The 17,500-nt window shown below is 44.0% G+C and overlaps 1 protein-coding gene across 4 annotated transcripts in view; it reads left to right on the forward strand.

Annotated features, from left to right (window-relative positions):
• Positions 1 to 17,500, forward strand: part of TIMELESS (timeless circadian regulator) — a 163,180-nt gene that overhangs the window by 48,910 nt on the left and 96,770 nt on the right. For all 4 annotated transcript variants that reach the window (XM_030196703.1, XM_030196706.1, XM_030196705.1 and 1 more), the window contains exons 9-14: positions 10,961 to 11,048; positions 11,663 to 11,839; positions 13,404 to 13,621; positions 13,983 to 14,086; positions 17,097 to 17,266; positions 17,345 to 17,476. In XM_030196703.1, coding sequence (XP_030052563.1) covers positions 10,961 to 11,048; positions 11,663 to 11,839; positions 13,404 to 13,621; positions 13,983 to 14,086; positions 17,097 to 17,266; positions 17,345 to 17,476 — 889 coding nt within the window. The remainder of the gene's footprint in view (positions 1 to 10,960; positions 11,049 to 11,662; positions 11,840 to 13,403; positions 13,622 to 13,982; positions 14,087 to 17,096; positions 17,267 to 17,344; positions 17,477 to 17,500) is intronic.

Raw genomic sequence — 17,500 nt, forward strand, 5'->3', positions numbered from 1 at the left:
TCGCTTGCATTTAACGCTATTGGCACTGCCTGCTCTTGCACCTCACAGGTTGTCTCCCACTCCCGCGGCAGTGCTTGCAATTTGCTATCAGCGCTGCCTGACAGCAACACAGACGCAGCGCCAACATCCTGCTCCGGGAGAAAGAGCCAGATGCATAAGGGGAAGGAAAGAGAGAGGAAGAGAAGCTGGTTGGGGTGGGATCAGAGAGGAGAGGGACACATTGGTGTGGAGGGGGGAGAAAAGTGACATAGGGAGGTGTACAGATACAGAAGGGAGATGATGGGCATTAAGTGGAAACATGGGGACAGGGGCACAAATGTGAGATGCTGTATGGGGATGGCATATATGGGCACAGGGGACAATGCCTGACGGGGGGGGGGGTATATGGAATAGAGATACAATGCTGGACACTGGAGAGGGGAGTGTATGGACACGAGGTTGGGGGGGGGGGGGGGAGATACCAGACAAGGGGGAAAATAGGAACACAGAAGGGATATGCTGGGCATGGGGTGCATAGGTGTACAGAGGAATGATGATGAATGAGGGGATATGAACACAGGGCAGATACTGGACAAGGAAATATAGGAAAACAGAGATGGGACATGGAGAAAGAAGAAATGTCAAATAGACAGGAGACCCTGGCAAGTGAGTTAAGAGAAGACAGAGGGAAGCAGAAACCAGAGACTGGGACCAATATGATTTGAAAAATAAAATGACCAGACAACAAAAAGGTACAAAAAATTTATTTTATTTTCAATGTTGTGAATATAATATGTTGGATTTGGAATGTACATCTTGCCAGAGTTGATGTTAAACATGGCTGGGGTCCAGGGTGGAAATCTATTAAATGACCCCAAAGTCCATTACCAGGCTGCACTTTCAGCTTCCAGCAGGCTTGGGGCTTTCTCTGGCCAGGGAACCAAGCACAATTGCCCTAGTTGCAACCCCTAACACCATCCCAGGCATTTGCTATCTTTATATTTTGCACAGGAGGAAATGCCTTTCTTTCTTGTTTCTCTGGTGTTGTACTACATGCAAGGTCTGGTTTCTTGGGGTTTCTGTTTAATTTATATTTCTAGAGTTTGTGGTCACTTATTCTGTATTTGACATTTGTGTTCTCTGTGTGTGACTGAGGTATTCTGTTAGCATGAAGTTTCTATGTGGCATTCTGTAGTAATTTGGCTTGTTCTGCTTTCCTGATAAATGTATTTGTATTTTAGGGCCCCACTATAATATTTAAGGCACTTCCTTTTCATAGGTAGGCTCCTTGTTTTTGGAAGTTAGTGTTGGCATGCTAGATTTGCTGTAGGTTCTGAGTGACTTTTGTTTTATAGATTTTTTTAAATTAATTTATAATATGTCTGTTATTAAGATTACACTAGAAACCAAATGTCTTTGTATGAAAAGTTTTATGGGGAAATGTCCTTGTTGTGCTCTGTATCCATTGTTGGTGGAGGGCCAGGAGGTTCTCTGGATGCAGAATGTGTTTGGCTTCAATACCATATGTGTATTGGAGGACCATGGCTCAATGGGGCTGAAGTGCAGTCTATTGTATATTGGGCAACCACTGAAGCCTGCACTGCAACCCTCTTTGAAGTTATGGGGAGTGATGTAGAGGTCGAGCATGGCGTGGGGTGGGGACAAAGCATGGGTGCATCAGGTTGCTGTTTTTCTCTTTCAAAAAAGTTGTCGTGCCCACCCATCCAACCTGTTGGCCCACCCAAAAACTGCCTTGGTTAAGAGCAATGAACTGAGAAGCGGCTTACCTGGGTCAAATTCCATTCCTACCACTTACACTCCATGTGAACTTTGGCAAGTCATATCACTTTTCATTGCCTAAGAGGCAGATAGATTGTAAGCCATCTTGGGAAGGGATCTACTGATTGTACCTAAATGTACAGTAACTTGTCTTGAGCTTCAGTTTGGAAACGGGAGTACTTTTAAATCCAAAATTTTATAAATCTCTCTGGCCTGCCCACCTTCTTGTATCGTCTTCAAAAGAAGTGAACTGTGAAGTCATGAACACACAACAGGTTGTTTTTTCTTAGTGTCAGCTTCACCCAGTGGCGTGCTGGAGCTGGCTCGCGAAAGCTGGCTTTTAAGTTTTCAAAGATTTTGCAGGCCACTTGTTAAATTCAGGCAGCGGGGACCTGGCTCTGATGGTAGCGATTACAACAGACTCTCTCCGGCCAGCCCCAGGTCATTCTCTGTGTTGCAACTTCCTGTTGCCATGTGGGAAGGACCCAGTAGAGTGAAAGATTTGGAGTGACTGGAGAGAGCTTGATGTGTAAGTGTAACTAACCTTATACTGCTGATTTCCAGCCACATCTGTTTCTCTACTGTTGGAATTTTCTACTATGGTCTGTGCTTGCTTCTTTGACTTACATTGCCAGAGGAGTGGCCTAGTGGTTAGGGTGGTGGACTTTGGTCCTGGGGAAATGAGGAACTGTGGAGGAGTGGCCTAGTGGTTAGGCGGGTGGATTTTGGTCCTGGGGAACTGAGAAACTGAGTTCGATTTCCACTTCAGGCACAGGCAGCTCCTTGTGACTCTGGGCAAGTCACTTAACCCTCCATTGCCCCATGTAAGCCGCATTGAGCCTGCCATGAGTGGGAAAGCGCGGGGTACAAATGTAACAAAACAAACAAAAAAAAGACAATCTTTGATTCATATTAGCATTCCAATGCAGACTGTCTGAAGAAGACCTTTCTTATAGCAAAGTGACAATTTTTAACAAAGAAAGACAGAAAAACAAACTGGTAGGTTAGGTGTGTTTTGGAGAAGCTGCACATATCTATCTTAAGTTGAATGCATGTGCTGCTTGAAACTGAAAATGTATGCCTTTGTTTAACAAATGAGGGGAAAAAAGCATCTGGAGCCAAGTTATACTGATTAGTTGTTCAGCAAAAGCCCTTGAGGGCTGCTGTTGAGTCTCTAGTTTAGATCAAACAAATGATACAGACGGGAGGGAGCTGTTGAATCCTCCAGACCCTAAGCCTCAATCTGAGTCACTTGGCATGCATCACTTTTTTTATATAAATACTAGCTGTTGAGCCCGTTAAAATGGGCTATTGGGTCGCCACTGCCGGTACCCCCCCCCCCCCCCCCCCCCGAGTTGCCAGTGCCGGCCCGTCTCTTCGCTATTCGACTTACATCTCCGGAGCAGGCAGATCAGCTGAGCTCCCATCGGCCTTCCTTCTCTGCCTGTGTCCCGCCCTCGTGTGATGTAACGTCGGCGACGGCGGGACACAGGCAGGGAAGGATGGCCAACAGCAGCTCAGCTGATCTGCCTGCTCCGGAAATGTAAGTTGAATAGCGAAGAGATGGGCCGGGTGGAGGGGTGGCGGCGACTCCGGGGGGGGGGGGGGGGGGGTACCAGTGGCGGCAACCTCAGGGGGGGAGGGGGAGCGGTGGCGACCTCAGCGGTTCCCTCCCCCTTCACGCAGTTTCCCTCTCTGTCCCGCCCCCCTGTCATCACGTATTGACGCGGGGGCGGGACAGAGAGGGAAGTCTACTGTGCATTTGCGAGTGAGTACGGTCACTCGCCGTTAATATGTTTGATAGACTTTTTTAGCCGTTTATATGTTTGATAGACTTTTTTAAAAAGTAGGATCAAATATTGTTGTTGTCTGTTTAAATCAAACCATTAAAGTAGCATCACATGTTAACAGGGATGAATATTTTTCCACGTGGAAAAACAGACAACTCTATTGGAGAAGAAAGTTTTGGAAAAAAATAACTGTTTCCCTTTCCTCCAGAGAGTTCCTGTGAGTGTGCTTTTAATACATGCGACATTTACAAGACTTCTCCTCTCCCTCCACTCTCTATTTCAGTCGATAACACCCTCATCCTCCCCGCAACCTCGGAGTCATCTTCGACTCCTCCCTCTCCTTCTCTGCGCATATCCAGCAGACAGCCAAGATCTGTCGCTTCTTTCTCTATAACATCAGCAAAATTCGCCCTTTCCTCTCTGAGCACACCACCCGTACTCTCATCCACTCTCATTACCTCTCGCCTTGACTACTGCAACCTACTCCTCACTGGCCTCCCACTTAACCATCTATCCCCCCTTCAATCCGTTCAGAACTCTGCTGCGCGTCTTACCTTCCGCCTAGACCGATATGCTCATATCACCCCTCTCCTCAAGTCACTTCACTGGCTTCCGATCAGGTACCGCATACAATTCAAGCTTCTCTTATTAACCTACAAATGCACTCAATGTGCAGCCCCTCATTACCTCTCTACCTTCATCTCCCCTTACGCTCCTACCCGTAACCTCCGCTCACAGGACAAATTCCTCCTCTCAGTACCCTTCTCCACCACCGCCAACTCCAGACTCCGCCCTTTCTGCCTCGCCTCACCCTATGCTTGGAATAAACTCCCTGAGCCCATACGCCAAGCCCCCTCCCTGCCCATCTTCAAATCCTTGCTCAAAGCCCACCTCTTCAATGTCGCTTTCGGCACCTAACCATTATTCATCTATTCAGGAAATCTAGACTGCCCCAATTTGATCGACTGCACTTTTTTGTCCTTTAGATTGTAAGCTCCTTCGAGCAGGGACTGTCCTCTGTGTTAAATTGTACAGCGCTTTATAAATGTTAAGTAGTAATAGTACATTCATTTCACAAAGAAAATTCCAGGCATCATTATTTTTTTCTTCTTGAGAGTGCTCATTGTCATCTTGCTCTGTGTTTGTTCATAAAATTAGCCTGTAGCAAAGGGAAAGTGCATTTATGTAAAAGCAATTCATCAACCACTTCTGTGCTTAGAATTCACTGAGGTAATTTAGATCCCTTAATAGCAGGGTAGTTTAGGTAGCCTTGCAATAAATATCTTTTTTTGCCCTGAGAACAGAAGTGGTAATAGAAAATGTGTGTACCTAATGAATGTTTCCAGTATAGCAATTCCTGATTTAATTATTCATCTGTTATCAAATTTGACATATTTATTTATTTATTTAGTAGGATTTATTTTTACTGCCTTTTTGAAGGAATTCACTCAAGGCAATAGGCATGATCAATATAATGACATAGCAAACTTCCAGGGAAAACAATTCTATGTTGAAGCTTATTTACATTCGGCAATGTTGCAGAATTTGTAATCCGTTTTAAAACAGGAGAGTTTGCAATAATTCTCAATCCACTTCCCCTAAAACAAGCACCCAGAGCTGGTGAATGCTGTGTGGGGCCTGAGGCGAAGGAGAGAGAGGACAGAGGAAGGTAAGGCAAGGCGAGATACCAAACTCGCATGAGGAACAGAGGAGAAAATGCACAGGGATGTAGGGAAGGGAGAGAAGGGGACAAGCTGCTCATTGATGAGAGGGAGAGAAGGGGACAAACTGGACATGGATAGAAGGGAAGAGAGAGGAGAGGGGGCATGCCCCACATGGAAGGAAGGAAAGGGAGGGGGAAGAGAGAGGAGAGGGGGACATGCACATGGAGGGAAGGGAGGGGGAAAGGAAGAAGGGGGAAATGTAGCATGGATAGAAGGGGATAGAAAGGAGACAGGGACATGCTGTTCATGGATGTTTGCTTTTTTGGAAATGTACATCTTTTCTATTTTTGTGTTTAGCAGAGTATGGAAGAAAATGTATTTCTATTACTTTTACCAGTATTTTCACTGCTTATAGAATCTGGCTTTCTTGTGTGGGGGGGGGGGGGGTCTCCAGTTTTTCACTGCATATTTTGTTTTTGTGGGTCCCTATTTTGTATCATTTGAGGGTCTGTCCATGTTCTGCATGTGCGACTGAGATGAAGGATTCTGCTATCATATAGTGTCTGTGTAGGAATCTGTAACACTCCAGCTTGTTCCAGTTTCCCCAGTAATTGGGTGTATTGGGTGAGAAATAGTCTGACAGTAAATCATATATTAGATTTAATAACAATACATTTATTGGGGAAAAAAGTTAGCCAATTGGGATGCAGCTCTCTTTGTTAAATCTTGGATGAACAGGAAACATAGGTTGGCTACAGATACAAGAGTGTGGCAAAAATCAACCAAAGCATTCTGTGAAAATCAATTGGCCATATGGAATTTACAGTAAAGAATATGTGTTTTAATATTATTTGTAAATTGGTTGCTACCAACACATATCCTTTGTACCAATAACATGTATAATAGAATTACCTACATATATACAGGTTTTCTTTTGGGGTTTTTTTATTTTGAGGAGAGAGAGCCTGTTAAACATTTATCAGCACACCACTGCCTCCACCGTTCTGCACAATTAGGTGTTATCCCTTCCTACTAGCAGGTGGAGGCATAGACACCGAGAGGGGGGGGCAGGGGGGACACAATTCCCCGGGCCTCCAAGGGGGGCCCGGCGCAGCAGTCCCACCCGCCCTCAGTCGTCGACCGTCTGCCCCCTGCATTGAAATCGCAGTCTCACCTCTGTGAAAGCAGCACTGCAGGCAGCAGAACGCCTCCCTTCAGCCCTCCTTCCCTCCCTGTGTCCCGCCCTCGTCTGACGTAACTTCCGCGAGGGCGGGACACAAGGAGGGAAGGAGGGCTGAAGGGAGGCATTCTGCTGCCTGCAGCGCTGCTTTCATGGAGCTGAGACTGCGATTTCAATGCAGGGGGCCTGGTGGCGGATGGAGGGGGGGACGGCAGTGACTTCGGGGGGGGGGGGGGGAGGGGGGAGCAGCGGCAGTGACCTTGGGGGGGTGGAGGGGGGAGCAGTGGCTGCGGCAATCTCGGGGGGAGCGGTGGCAACCTCGGGGGGGGGGTGACGGGGGGGAGCAGCGGCAGTGACCTCGGGGGGCGAGGGCGCAGCCCCGGCCCAGTCTCTCGGCGGCCCTGGGTGGAGGTAGAGAAAACTGAATTCTGGCAGTGCCGGCATTGGCATAAGCTATAGTGCTCCCTGGAACAATGTAGTTTTTTTTTTTTTTTTTCTCTATCTGTAGCAGGTGGTAGGCTGTGCTGATGGTGCTCCTATCTCCCCACTCTGCTGGCTGTAGCTGAATAGCATAGATTGAATTGGCCACTGTTGGAAGCCAGTATGGCTATTCTTGTGTTCTTATGAGCCTAATAGCCACTTTGAGGTCATAGTCTCAGGACCTAAATTTAGTCTTGTTTTGTTTTTGTTACATTTGTACCCCGCGCTTTCCCACTCATGGCAGGCTCAATGCGGCAGGCAATGGAGGGTTAAGTGACTTGCCCAGAGTCACAAGGAGATGCCTGTGCTGGGAATCAAACTCAGTTCCCCAGGACCAAAGTCCACCACCCTAACCACTAGGCCACTCCTCACCCCCACCCCAAATTATGTATCAGCCTCCCACAATTTGGAGTAAGGAAAGACTAGGCTACGTGTGAGAAAAATCAATTTCTTTTATTACTTACCAAAAGTGCAGATACAATTAGTAATTTTCTCATGGGAGGACAGTCCGGATAGACAAAGATATTGTCTCTGTCTGTCTCTCCAACATTATGCTCTAAAAACAGCTATTTTTATGCACTTATCTTAGGTAATGTTTTACATGGTTTTAGACAGGTCATTGTGGTTTTAGACAAGTCATCTTCCTCTGAGGTTATCTTTGTCCTCAATTTTTTCTCCTTGCATTGCTAAAGTTCTTTTTTTTTTTTTTTTTCCCAGAAACGTTGCTAAACCACATTACCTTTTTTCGTCTTGCACAAAAGGGTGTCTTATCAGATCATGTCTAGGTCACACAGAGTTCTGGGCCACACAGACTTGTCAGCCTTTGCCTTTAGGCCCTGCTTCATGGTGCATGATTGTGCTCCTAATATACAGACTGTACCTGGTTGAGCTTGGAGCCTGGCTGTACAGCCCCCAGTCACACTTCTTAATGCCACTATGTGAGACTTTGGCTTGGCCCTATGGGGCCATCTTGCCCGTTCACTCTGTTTGGATGTACTTTCCACGGGCCCCAAGCTTTCCAAAACTGTTTGCTTCGGCAGCACATATACTTAAAAATAAAAAAAAAAGTAATTGAGTTGGTCTGGCTAGCTTTGTGCTCGATGTTAGGGGCTAATGCTGTTGTAAAGAACTAAGGCCAAGATGCACTAAAAAATCGTTAAAGCCCTTCCCTTACCAATTCCCTTAGCGAATTGGTAAGGAACGGGCATGCATCAAGGAAAGGAAATGCAAATGAGCTGCTCGTTGTAGCTCACTTGCATTCTGTATTCCATCGGTAAACAGTCAGCCAGTTGAGCACGTTTGCTGGCAGCTCACAACATGGGGTCCTTGAATGTGGAGGCAAACTTTCTCACAGGCACTCCTTGCATCCAGGAGAATGGGAACTATCTAGCCAGGATTTCCAGCTGATAGTGGACTGATGGGTTCTCTGCTTCTGGACTTGATGGCGATGAAAAGGAATGCCGAAAGTGTTCAAGTTCTTCAGCCGTTGAAAAGAACCGGGATCAATGCCCTACTGGAGCCCTGGCTGGAGACTCATCTACTGTATGTCTTCTTTTTTTGCCTATGGTAGGCTGTGTGTTGAGAAGGTATGTAATGGAAGGAGAAATTAGGTCTTACGTGATAACTTTCTTTCCATTAGTCCTTCCCACTATTCCAGAGGCCCAATCGAGGTTTCTGAGATATTTAGTCGGTGCGATGTAATGAGTCAAATAATGACTGTCACCTTGCATGGTGTTTTCTGCATACCTCTTGTTCTCTACAAGTTGTCCAGAGATGAGAGAGATCCACACATGTTTTTTCGTCTGATTAGTGTTAGGTTAGCAAGTTGTTTAAGGTTATGTTTATTTTGAGTTTTTCCTTACTGCTTGTCTATGTAAATACTGAGGGACTGGACTGGATGCCAAGAGAGAGATGTCTCAGCTCAGTTTTCAGTTCTCTATCTCCACTTGCTGGTTGATGGACACAACTATCCCACAGGTTCTGGAATAGTGGGAAGGACTAATGGAAAGAAAATTATCTGGTAAGACCGAATTTCTCCTGGTGCCTGCCTTCGGACAATGGCCAACTGGCTACATGACATCCGCTTATTCCTAAACTATTCTAAATGTGAATCTATACACTTTTCCAGTCCCCGATCACTCACGCCCTCCCACCTAATCATCATAAGTTGCTCTCTACCATTCAGAACTTCAGTCCACGTTCTTGGTTTCATTTTCAATACCACATTTTTTCAAGCACAAAATCAAATGTATAGTTTGATCTTCATTTATTTCCTTGATTTGTATTTGGGCAGTTGGGTTTATTCTCCCTCTGATTCTCATTTGAATTCTCCTGCTTGTACTTGTTGTTTCACATATAGATTATTGTAACTCTTTCTACAGTGGTTTCTTTCAGAGCTCTCAAATTCTTTCAATTCAGTTTGTTATATAATTCTCACTGCGTTGACCACATCTCTCCATTCTTAAAAACTGAACATTGGCTCTCGGCCTCCACCTGTGCCAAATTGAAAATATTCATCCTGGTGTACAACGATCTCCATTCCCACTCGCCCACTTAGCTGACATTCGAGTTCATATTTCCCAACCCACCTTCTTCACTCATCTCAAGCTTCTCTTTCACCTTTCTTCCTCCATCTTGTATTTATTTAGACATTACAAAATATTCTGCCTTCAATTAACCATGGCCTCTCCTCAGTGCTTATTTTGTAGAAAAAAAGGTGCCGGTACTCATTGTGGGTGGGGTCACCTCATATGACTCCACCCGTATTATAGCCACACCCACATTAGCCACACCTCTTATACCAGCCATGGCGCATATAAACAGACATCATTGAAAATATTATACTAGTATAGGAGAAAAAAATAACGTGATTTTTTTTTATTATAAATGATGATTTCTGTAAGCTGTTACAGCTCCAGTATACCCAGTGCAAAATAAGACAGCATATGTAAATTCTCAAATTGGACCTATTCCAGACACTAAAATGAAAATAAAATGATTTTTTTCTACCTTTGTTGTCTGGCGACGTTGTTTTTCTGATCATGCTGGCCCAGTATTCGATTCTTCTGCTAACTGTCATCTTAAACTCTGTTTCCAGGGCTTCCTTTCCATTTATTTCTTTACTTTCTGCCTTTCTTCTTCATTTCTTGCCCTACATCCGTAAGTAAAAGGGAAAAGTGAGCATAAATAGAGAGTGAAAACAGTGAGTAGTAGTATGAAAGTAGTGTGATAGAATAGATGAATGGAATGCATGAGAAGTAGAAGGACCTGGTACACTTTAAGAGAGGATTTTATAGATGTAGTTTAAAATAAAGAATTTAAAGCAAACGAAAGGTAGCTACTTTATTAAGGTGGTGTTCAAATTTGTAGCTACAGTGGAATATAGGGATCTCATGATAAGGATTAGTATCAATGAATATTCATGAGAGAGATTTGCATGCACTGCCTCATTGATATGCAAATCTTTCTTATGAATATTCATTGTGGATATCCTGAAAAACTTACTGGCTGGGGGTGTCTCCAGCACCAGTTTTGGGAATCACTGACGTAGAGAATATGAATTCTAACTGTACACAATGATGTATTCCAGATTTATATTAAAAAGCTTTTTTTATTGCTTTCCTGAACTTCACAAAATGTCCAAGGCAGTTTACACATTAGAAGTCACCAACCAAGGAAAGATCTTAGTCTTTATGGGCAGTATGTTGCAATTTTTTAGCCTAGTGTGCAGCACCAGTCAAAAAAGGCTTTCTAAAGGAAAAGTCCATAAACCGTTATTAAATGGACTTGGGGAAAATCCTCTGTTTCTGCGATAAGCAGTATAAAATGTTTTGTACTTTTTTGGGATCTTGCCAGGTATTTGTGACCTGGATTGGCCACTGTTGGAAACAGGATGCTAGGCTTGATGGATCTTTGCTCTTTCCCAGTATGGCAAAACTTATGTACTTAAGCAAATAAAATGATAGGATTTATTCAGAAAGGAATGTGGTTATAGGGTGTGTGAGAGTCACCCCCCCCCCCCCACCCCCTTCTTATTTTACAGGAGTGACCCTCATGCTTCCCTCTTCCCAACCTATTTTTTCTTCCAGACACTCCCGGTTTGGAGGGTCCTACATCGTGCAGGGTCTGAAGGCCATTGGCGAGAGAGACGTTGTCTTTCACAAGGGTCTCCACAATGTAAGTCTTGGCTTCTCAGCAGTGTATTCTTTTTCTGTCTACTTCAGTTTCTCACTCTTAAATTTTAAGCATTTGTTGAGCATGAAAGAAAATAAAGGATAAAGATACAGAAATAAACAATGGAAGAAAGGTACCATAGATCAATCCACACTGCCTAGTTTACCAGGGCCAGTGCAAGGGTATTAGGTACCTTAAGCAAACTTTCAGCTTTGCCCCTCCCTCTCCCCTTCCAGTAATCATGATCATCTTAACACCACCCCTCTCAGAATAAACTGTTAAACGCACTATTTTGAAAACTGCCCATCCTTCCAACTCTTAAGAGTACCTCCTTTTTGAATTTGTGGGGCTGCCAGGATTTATTGTTTTGTTTTTGACTGGAGCTGCTCTTTGGTGCCCCCTAGAAGCTGGTGTCCTAGGTGACTGCCTAGTCCTGCCTAATGGCTGAGTGAGTCCTGAAGTTTACCTACTTATTTTGGGGATTGTGATTCTTACCTGAAACATCAGAAACCTTGTGTTTTCCCTGGTTAAATCCTTTATTTTGTGTGTTTGTGTTTTTTTCTCTCTCTCTTTCTCCCCCTTCCCCTCCATTTTGTTCTATTCTTTTGGCTCCGAAGTTTAAGAATTACAGCCATGACCTGGGGAAGGAGGTCCAGAGAGTTCCAAAGCGGCGGCAGGTTGCCAGGGAGGCAGAGTTGCATCGGCGGTCTGCTCTCAATGTCCGCCTGTTTCTGCGGGAGTTCTGCATAGATTTCCTGGAGAACTGCTACAACCGTCTCATGGCTATCGTCAAGGTATGGATACTGTTGAGAGATGATACAATAGAGGGCAACTGTGAAACCCTGCATTGGCCTACAAAAACACATTTTCAAAGTACAGGGGCTGGCCATGACACAGGTCCACTAATACCTGTGAACTTTGCACCAGCTTTGCAGTAAGTAGACAAAGCTTATGGCAATACTACTCAAACATTTTGCATCTGTGACGTAGCCCTACCTTTTCTTCCTTGCATCTGTTCCAGGCTGAGTTGTAGTGTTAGTTGATCAACCGCCTTAGGCCAAGTTATAGCATTCCATCAATCTGCGCGGCTGCTGCTCTTTAATGTTTCATTCTGTTTTATTTTGCAACTGTGGTTGTGATGACACCCCCCCCCCCCCCCATTTGTAGTCATGATCCACAGTTTGGGAACTGCTGGTTTATAGCTTAAATCACATATGAGAATTGGAAATTGCAATTCTTGTGTGTTGTCAGCTGATTTTGTCCTCCTCCTCCTCCTGCCTTTTCTCAGCACAGGTAAAAGTGTGTGCACTGTTTAGTGCAGGTACTTTTACCCTGTCATTTTACACAAGTAACTGCTTAGTTATCTGAGTAAAACCATTTGAAAATGCTGTAATTGTGTGAAAGAGCACATAATGGATTTAAGAGGGAGGATGTCCTGTAAGTTGAGGATTTAATAAGGGTGCCATTAGCTAGTGATTCTCAACACAGTCCTTGGAACAAATTCACAGCCAGTCAGATTTTCAGAATATTCACGATGAATATATGTGTGAGGGATTTGAGCATGCAAATGTGTCTCATTCTTGTACATTGTGGATATTCTGAAAAACCGACTGACTGATATTTTAAATACTTGCATTACTCCTAAGTCTGTCCCCTTTCATCTTCATATTATGCTCCCTCATTCCAGAGCTTCCTTTCAGTTGAAAGAATACCACCTCCTGTGGAACAGCCTCCCAAAGGTGGTAGAGACAAGGGTAGTATCTGAATTTCATAAAGTATGGGACAAGCACAAAGTATCTCAAAGGGAGAAGAAGGGATTGTAAAGCTTAGTAGTTATAATGGATGGCCAGGCTTGATAGGCTATATGGTCTTTATCTGTTGTTATTTTCCTTGTTTCTCAGTTATGACTGAGTTGAGAGCTAATACAGTATGCCACTGCAATACATAAAAGATAAGAGGTGCTATAACAAGATGAGAGAGCTTGAGAATGGCATAGAGCAGGGGTTTTCAACCCAGTCCTCGGAACACACCTAGCAAGTCTGGTTTTCAGGACACCCACAATGAATATGCATGAGATAAATTGCAAGCCCTACCTCCACTGTATGCAAATTTCTCTCATGCATATTCATTGTGGGTATCCTGAAAACCTGACTGGCTAGTTGTCTCCCAAGGACTGGGTTGAGAACCCCTGGCATAGAGTGTAAAGAGAGCACATGGTGCAGGATATGCAGGGATACAGAAAACGTAGTGGTTAGGTTCTGGTTGCTATGAGGTGAGATACAGATTGCAATTACTCTGGAGTGCCTGAAGCACAAGAAGCCTGCTTGTTTTTAAGACTGACGTGTTGGTGTTTTCTAGGACCACCTGATCCGAGAGAAGGCTCAGCAGCATGATGAGACCTATTATCTGTGGGCCCTGGCCTTCTTCATGGCCTTCAACCGGCTCCATCGCTTCCGCCCAGAGCTGGTGTCGGAGACGGTCAGCATTCGAACCTTCCACTTTGTTGAGCAGAACCTTACTAATTACTACGAGATGATGCTGATTGACAAAAAGGAGGCTGTATCTTGGTCTCGGAGGTAAAGGCTGAGGCGTGCATGTGCAATAGTGGACAGTGTGGGGCTGATGGCTCCATTCTTTTTCAGGACAGATGATCCAGTTCAGGTTTACTCCCAGTGCCTGTACTTGCAGTTCTGATTTTCCTTGGAAAAGCTGGAAATCTAATCCCCATGTATGTAGTGGGGATAAAACTAGGACTGAATCTGTATGTCTTCAGAAAAAAAAAATGAAGTTACTTGGGAAACGTCAAGTTGACTTTGCTGTATGTGTATCCAGGTTTATTAGTGAATGAACATATATAGTTGCACTGACCAAGTGGAGTTGCGGGGGTGGTTTCTCCTTCCAGTCCTCACACTGTTTTCCTATTCTTGTTTTGCCCAGAATGCACTTGGCTCTCAAGGCCTACCAGGAGCTGCTAACTTCAGTCCATGAAATGGATCTCTGCAAAGAGGAGGCTGTCCGAGAGAGCAGCAGGATCATCAAAAGTGAGTCTTCTTCTAGAGTGCCTTTCAAAATATAGGGATTTTTACTTCCACAATTTCTGTTTCCTACCACTAATCGTATCTGAAGCATTAATAGATGTGCACAGTTCTCTAAATGTCTTAAGGCCTCTTGTAAGAATATATTTAGTCCGGTTCCTTATTAGGTATTTCATTTTTTTAAATTTCCTTTAGAGTGTGTGTGTGTGTGTGTGTGTGTGTGTGTATACTTCTGTTGTGTGAGCTTACTTTTCATTATTGTCCACCAGACCAGTCCAGATGTACGAGTTTTGCCCTTCTACCAACAAAGAAGAGAGAGAGTGCAAATGTTTGCTGATTCTGCTCATGCAAAGGGTACTGTGCAGCCTGCAGCTTCTTAATATTCTCTGTCTCCAGCAGCTGGTAATGAGGTTCAGGGCTGGTTTTAGACATGCTGGGACCCAGTGCAGAAATTAAGGGAGGGGGGGGCTGGCCAATTCCTTTCCTTTCTGCCCCTCGCCTGATTCTCCACCTGCTATTACTACCACACATAAAGCATCAAATGATTTCTCCACACACAAAACACAGAGCAAGGGATCCCAAATTAGAAATATGACCACCAAAACTAAACTAGGGAACCCTAAGAAGTTAAACTTGGCAAGTACTGCAACACTGGAGAAATAAAAACAGAAATGCGCTTATTTTGTATTGAACGCAATGATTCTTAGGCCCCCCCCCCCTTCAAAATTAACCCTCTCATTTGCTGTGGTTGGTGGAGATCCCCAAGCCTCGCCAGCTGATGACGACGACCACCACCACCTCTTCCTCAGATCTGGTGACCAGAACTGTCCAAGCTCTGCAGTGGAGATCCCCAAGCCTCACCAGCTGATGACGACCACCACCACCTCTTCCTCAGATCTGGTGACCAGAACTGTCCAAGCTCTGCAGCTGGCAGCAGTATTCCAGAGCTGCTGCTGTCCCCCCCCCCCCCCCCCCCCAACTACTTGGCTTTCACACAAGCATGAAAACCAAGCATGTGTGGTGATATGAGGGGGCAGCAGTGGCAGCTCGGGGACATTCCCACCATCTGCAGAGTTCTGATTGATGGACTGGAGGCAATGTATGCAAATTTGCATGCTGTGGAGGCAGTGTATGCAAATCTCATTAATATTTATTGTGGATATCCTGAAAACCTGACTGGCTGGGGTGCCTCCAGGACCAGGTTTGGGAACCTCTGAGCTAGGATGTTTAATATAGTTTTGCTACCACTCTGCAGATTGTTAAACTATCTTGGTCTGAAATTTAGATTATATGTAGATGACATTCAGTTTTTGCTTGAAACTGATAAATCTGTAGAGGATTCATTTCAAATGTTAACACTTTGAGTGTGGTTAGTCAGTGGCTACATGAAAATTATCTAAAACTTTAGCATCACTAAAACACATACTTTTATTGACTAGTTATTTTGTGATGATGCACCTGAGAATTTTGTAATTGATGATTTAACTGTTCTCATTGTTAATTCTATTTGGAATTTGGGAGTTCTCTTTGATTCACTGTCCATGAAGCCACAAATTATTAAAATTGTTAGGCAAGTATTTTTTAAATTGAAGACTACTTGATCTTAGCCCTTTCAATTTTAGATTGATTGATGAAAATGTGGTTATGCCATGCTTTGATTATCGCAATAGTTTATTGGTAGAACTAAATAAAGGCTTTTTGAAGGCCTTACAGATAGCTCAAAACACCATAGCACGTATTATTTTTGGTTTTTCACAGCTTTGTCACATTACACCTGTGTTTAAAGCACTTCACTGGTGTCCTATAGAACAAAGAAAAATATTCAGAATTTTACTATTGAAGGTTTTAAATAACCTAGTGTCTTCTATTCTTACACCTATTCTAAAAAATGAGTCAGAATTCCTATCTTGAGTTACTAATTTTAGACCAGTGGCATCCCTTTTTTTTGCTAAGTCACTGGAAGCAACAGTTACTCAGCAGCTAATAAATTATCTTGATTCCTATGACATTTTATATCTATCACAGTTGGGTTTCAGGAAACACGCAAGTACAGAAACTTGGTCTGCCAGGTGTCCTTGAAGGATGTCATACTTAAAATGGTGGCTGTTTGTTCCATGAAGCATATTTTGGAACTTCAGGTGCTCTCCTGCTTTATGGAGGCAGGTGTTTTCTCTCTACTTGGTGGTGTCAGCCTTTCATCTCAAACAGGTAGTCAGTCTTCTTATTCTCTTTGCAGAGAGGATTGTGGGGATAGGTTTTGGGAGCCGTTGTTTGAGTGTGCTTAGGGTACGGATGTGTTATTTGAAGGTGACCAGTGTGTTTCGGTGATCAGTTAACTATGAAATTAAATGGCTGAAGGAGGTGATTTCCTCTGCTTAGATTTTGAAGGGGCATACAGTCCCTGAATGCTGAGAACTCACTCTACTAGGTTTCAGGCCGCATCTTGGGCTGAATTGTATTTGATTTCCCTGGAGAGTTGCAGGTTGGTGGTGATGTTTGTACATACCTTTGCATGATATTACCATATTGATATTTAAGCCAGGGAGGACACAGCACGGTGTCAGCATTCTCTGGGCCAGTGTTTCAGGGGCTTTTCCAGGTTAAAGGGTGCTTTGTTGTATCCCATTCATCTGCATTGGTCTGGTGGACATGAATGAAGGAAAAAGTTCTTACCTGCTAATTATCTTTCCTTGAGTCCTACCAGATCAGTCCAGCTTGCTGCCTATATTTATCTGAGTTGTGGTTTATTCTCAGTTGTTCTTTTGTGGAACACCTTGGTGTAGTGGAGTGGTGCTGGCAGGGATGGGAGGTATCCTTCCTCTAAATTTTTTTTTTTTTTTTTTACAACAAATGCTGAGAAGCTGTAGGCTGCACAGTCCTCTGTAAAGGACAGGATCTTCATGCTTTTGTTCTTTCCCCATATGTCTGGACTGGTCTTCTAGGACTCAAGGAGAGAAAATTTAGTAGGTAAGAACAACATTTTCCTTCTTCCTTTATCCCTTTTTCTTCCTTGTAGGTAACATTTTCTATCTGATGGAGTATAGGGAGCTCTTCCTGGCCCTGTTCCGAAAGTTTGATGAGACCAAACAGCCCCGGTCGTTCCTGAAAGATCTGGTAGAGACTGTGCATCTGTTCCTCAAGATGCTGGAGAAGTTCTCTAAAGGGAGAAACAACCTTGTGGTCCAGGTAGGTTTTACTTTCCATTTCCCCCTCTCATTCCATTTCTCTCATTTGATGCTAAGTAGGCTTTTCTCCCTGCTACAGAACAAGAGAGTGAAAAAGAAGAAAAAAACATCTAAGGTTCATTTAGCTGTGTCTGAGTTGCACCAAAAGACACCCCAGGATCTGGAGGCGCTGTGGCAGTCCCTCTCTGAGCAACTTGGTGAATGTGCCAAGGTAAGCAAGGAAGCAGTTTAATAT

The sequence above is a fragment of the Microcaecilia unicolor genome, chromosome 3 (assembly GCF_901765095.1).
Source record: "Microcaecilia unicolor chromosome 3, aMicUni1.1, whole genome shotgun sequence".
NCBI lineage: Eukaryota > Metazoa > Chordata > Amphibia > Gymnophiona > Siphonopidae > Microcaecilia > Microcaecilia unicolor.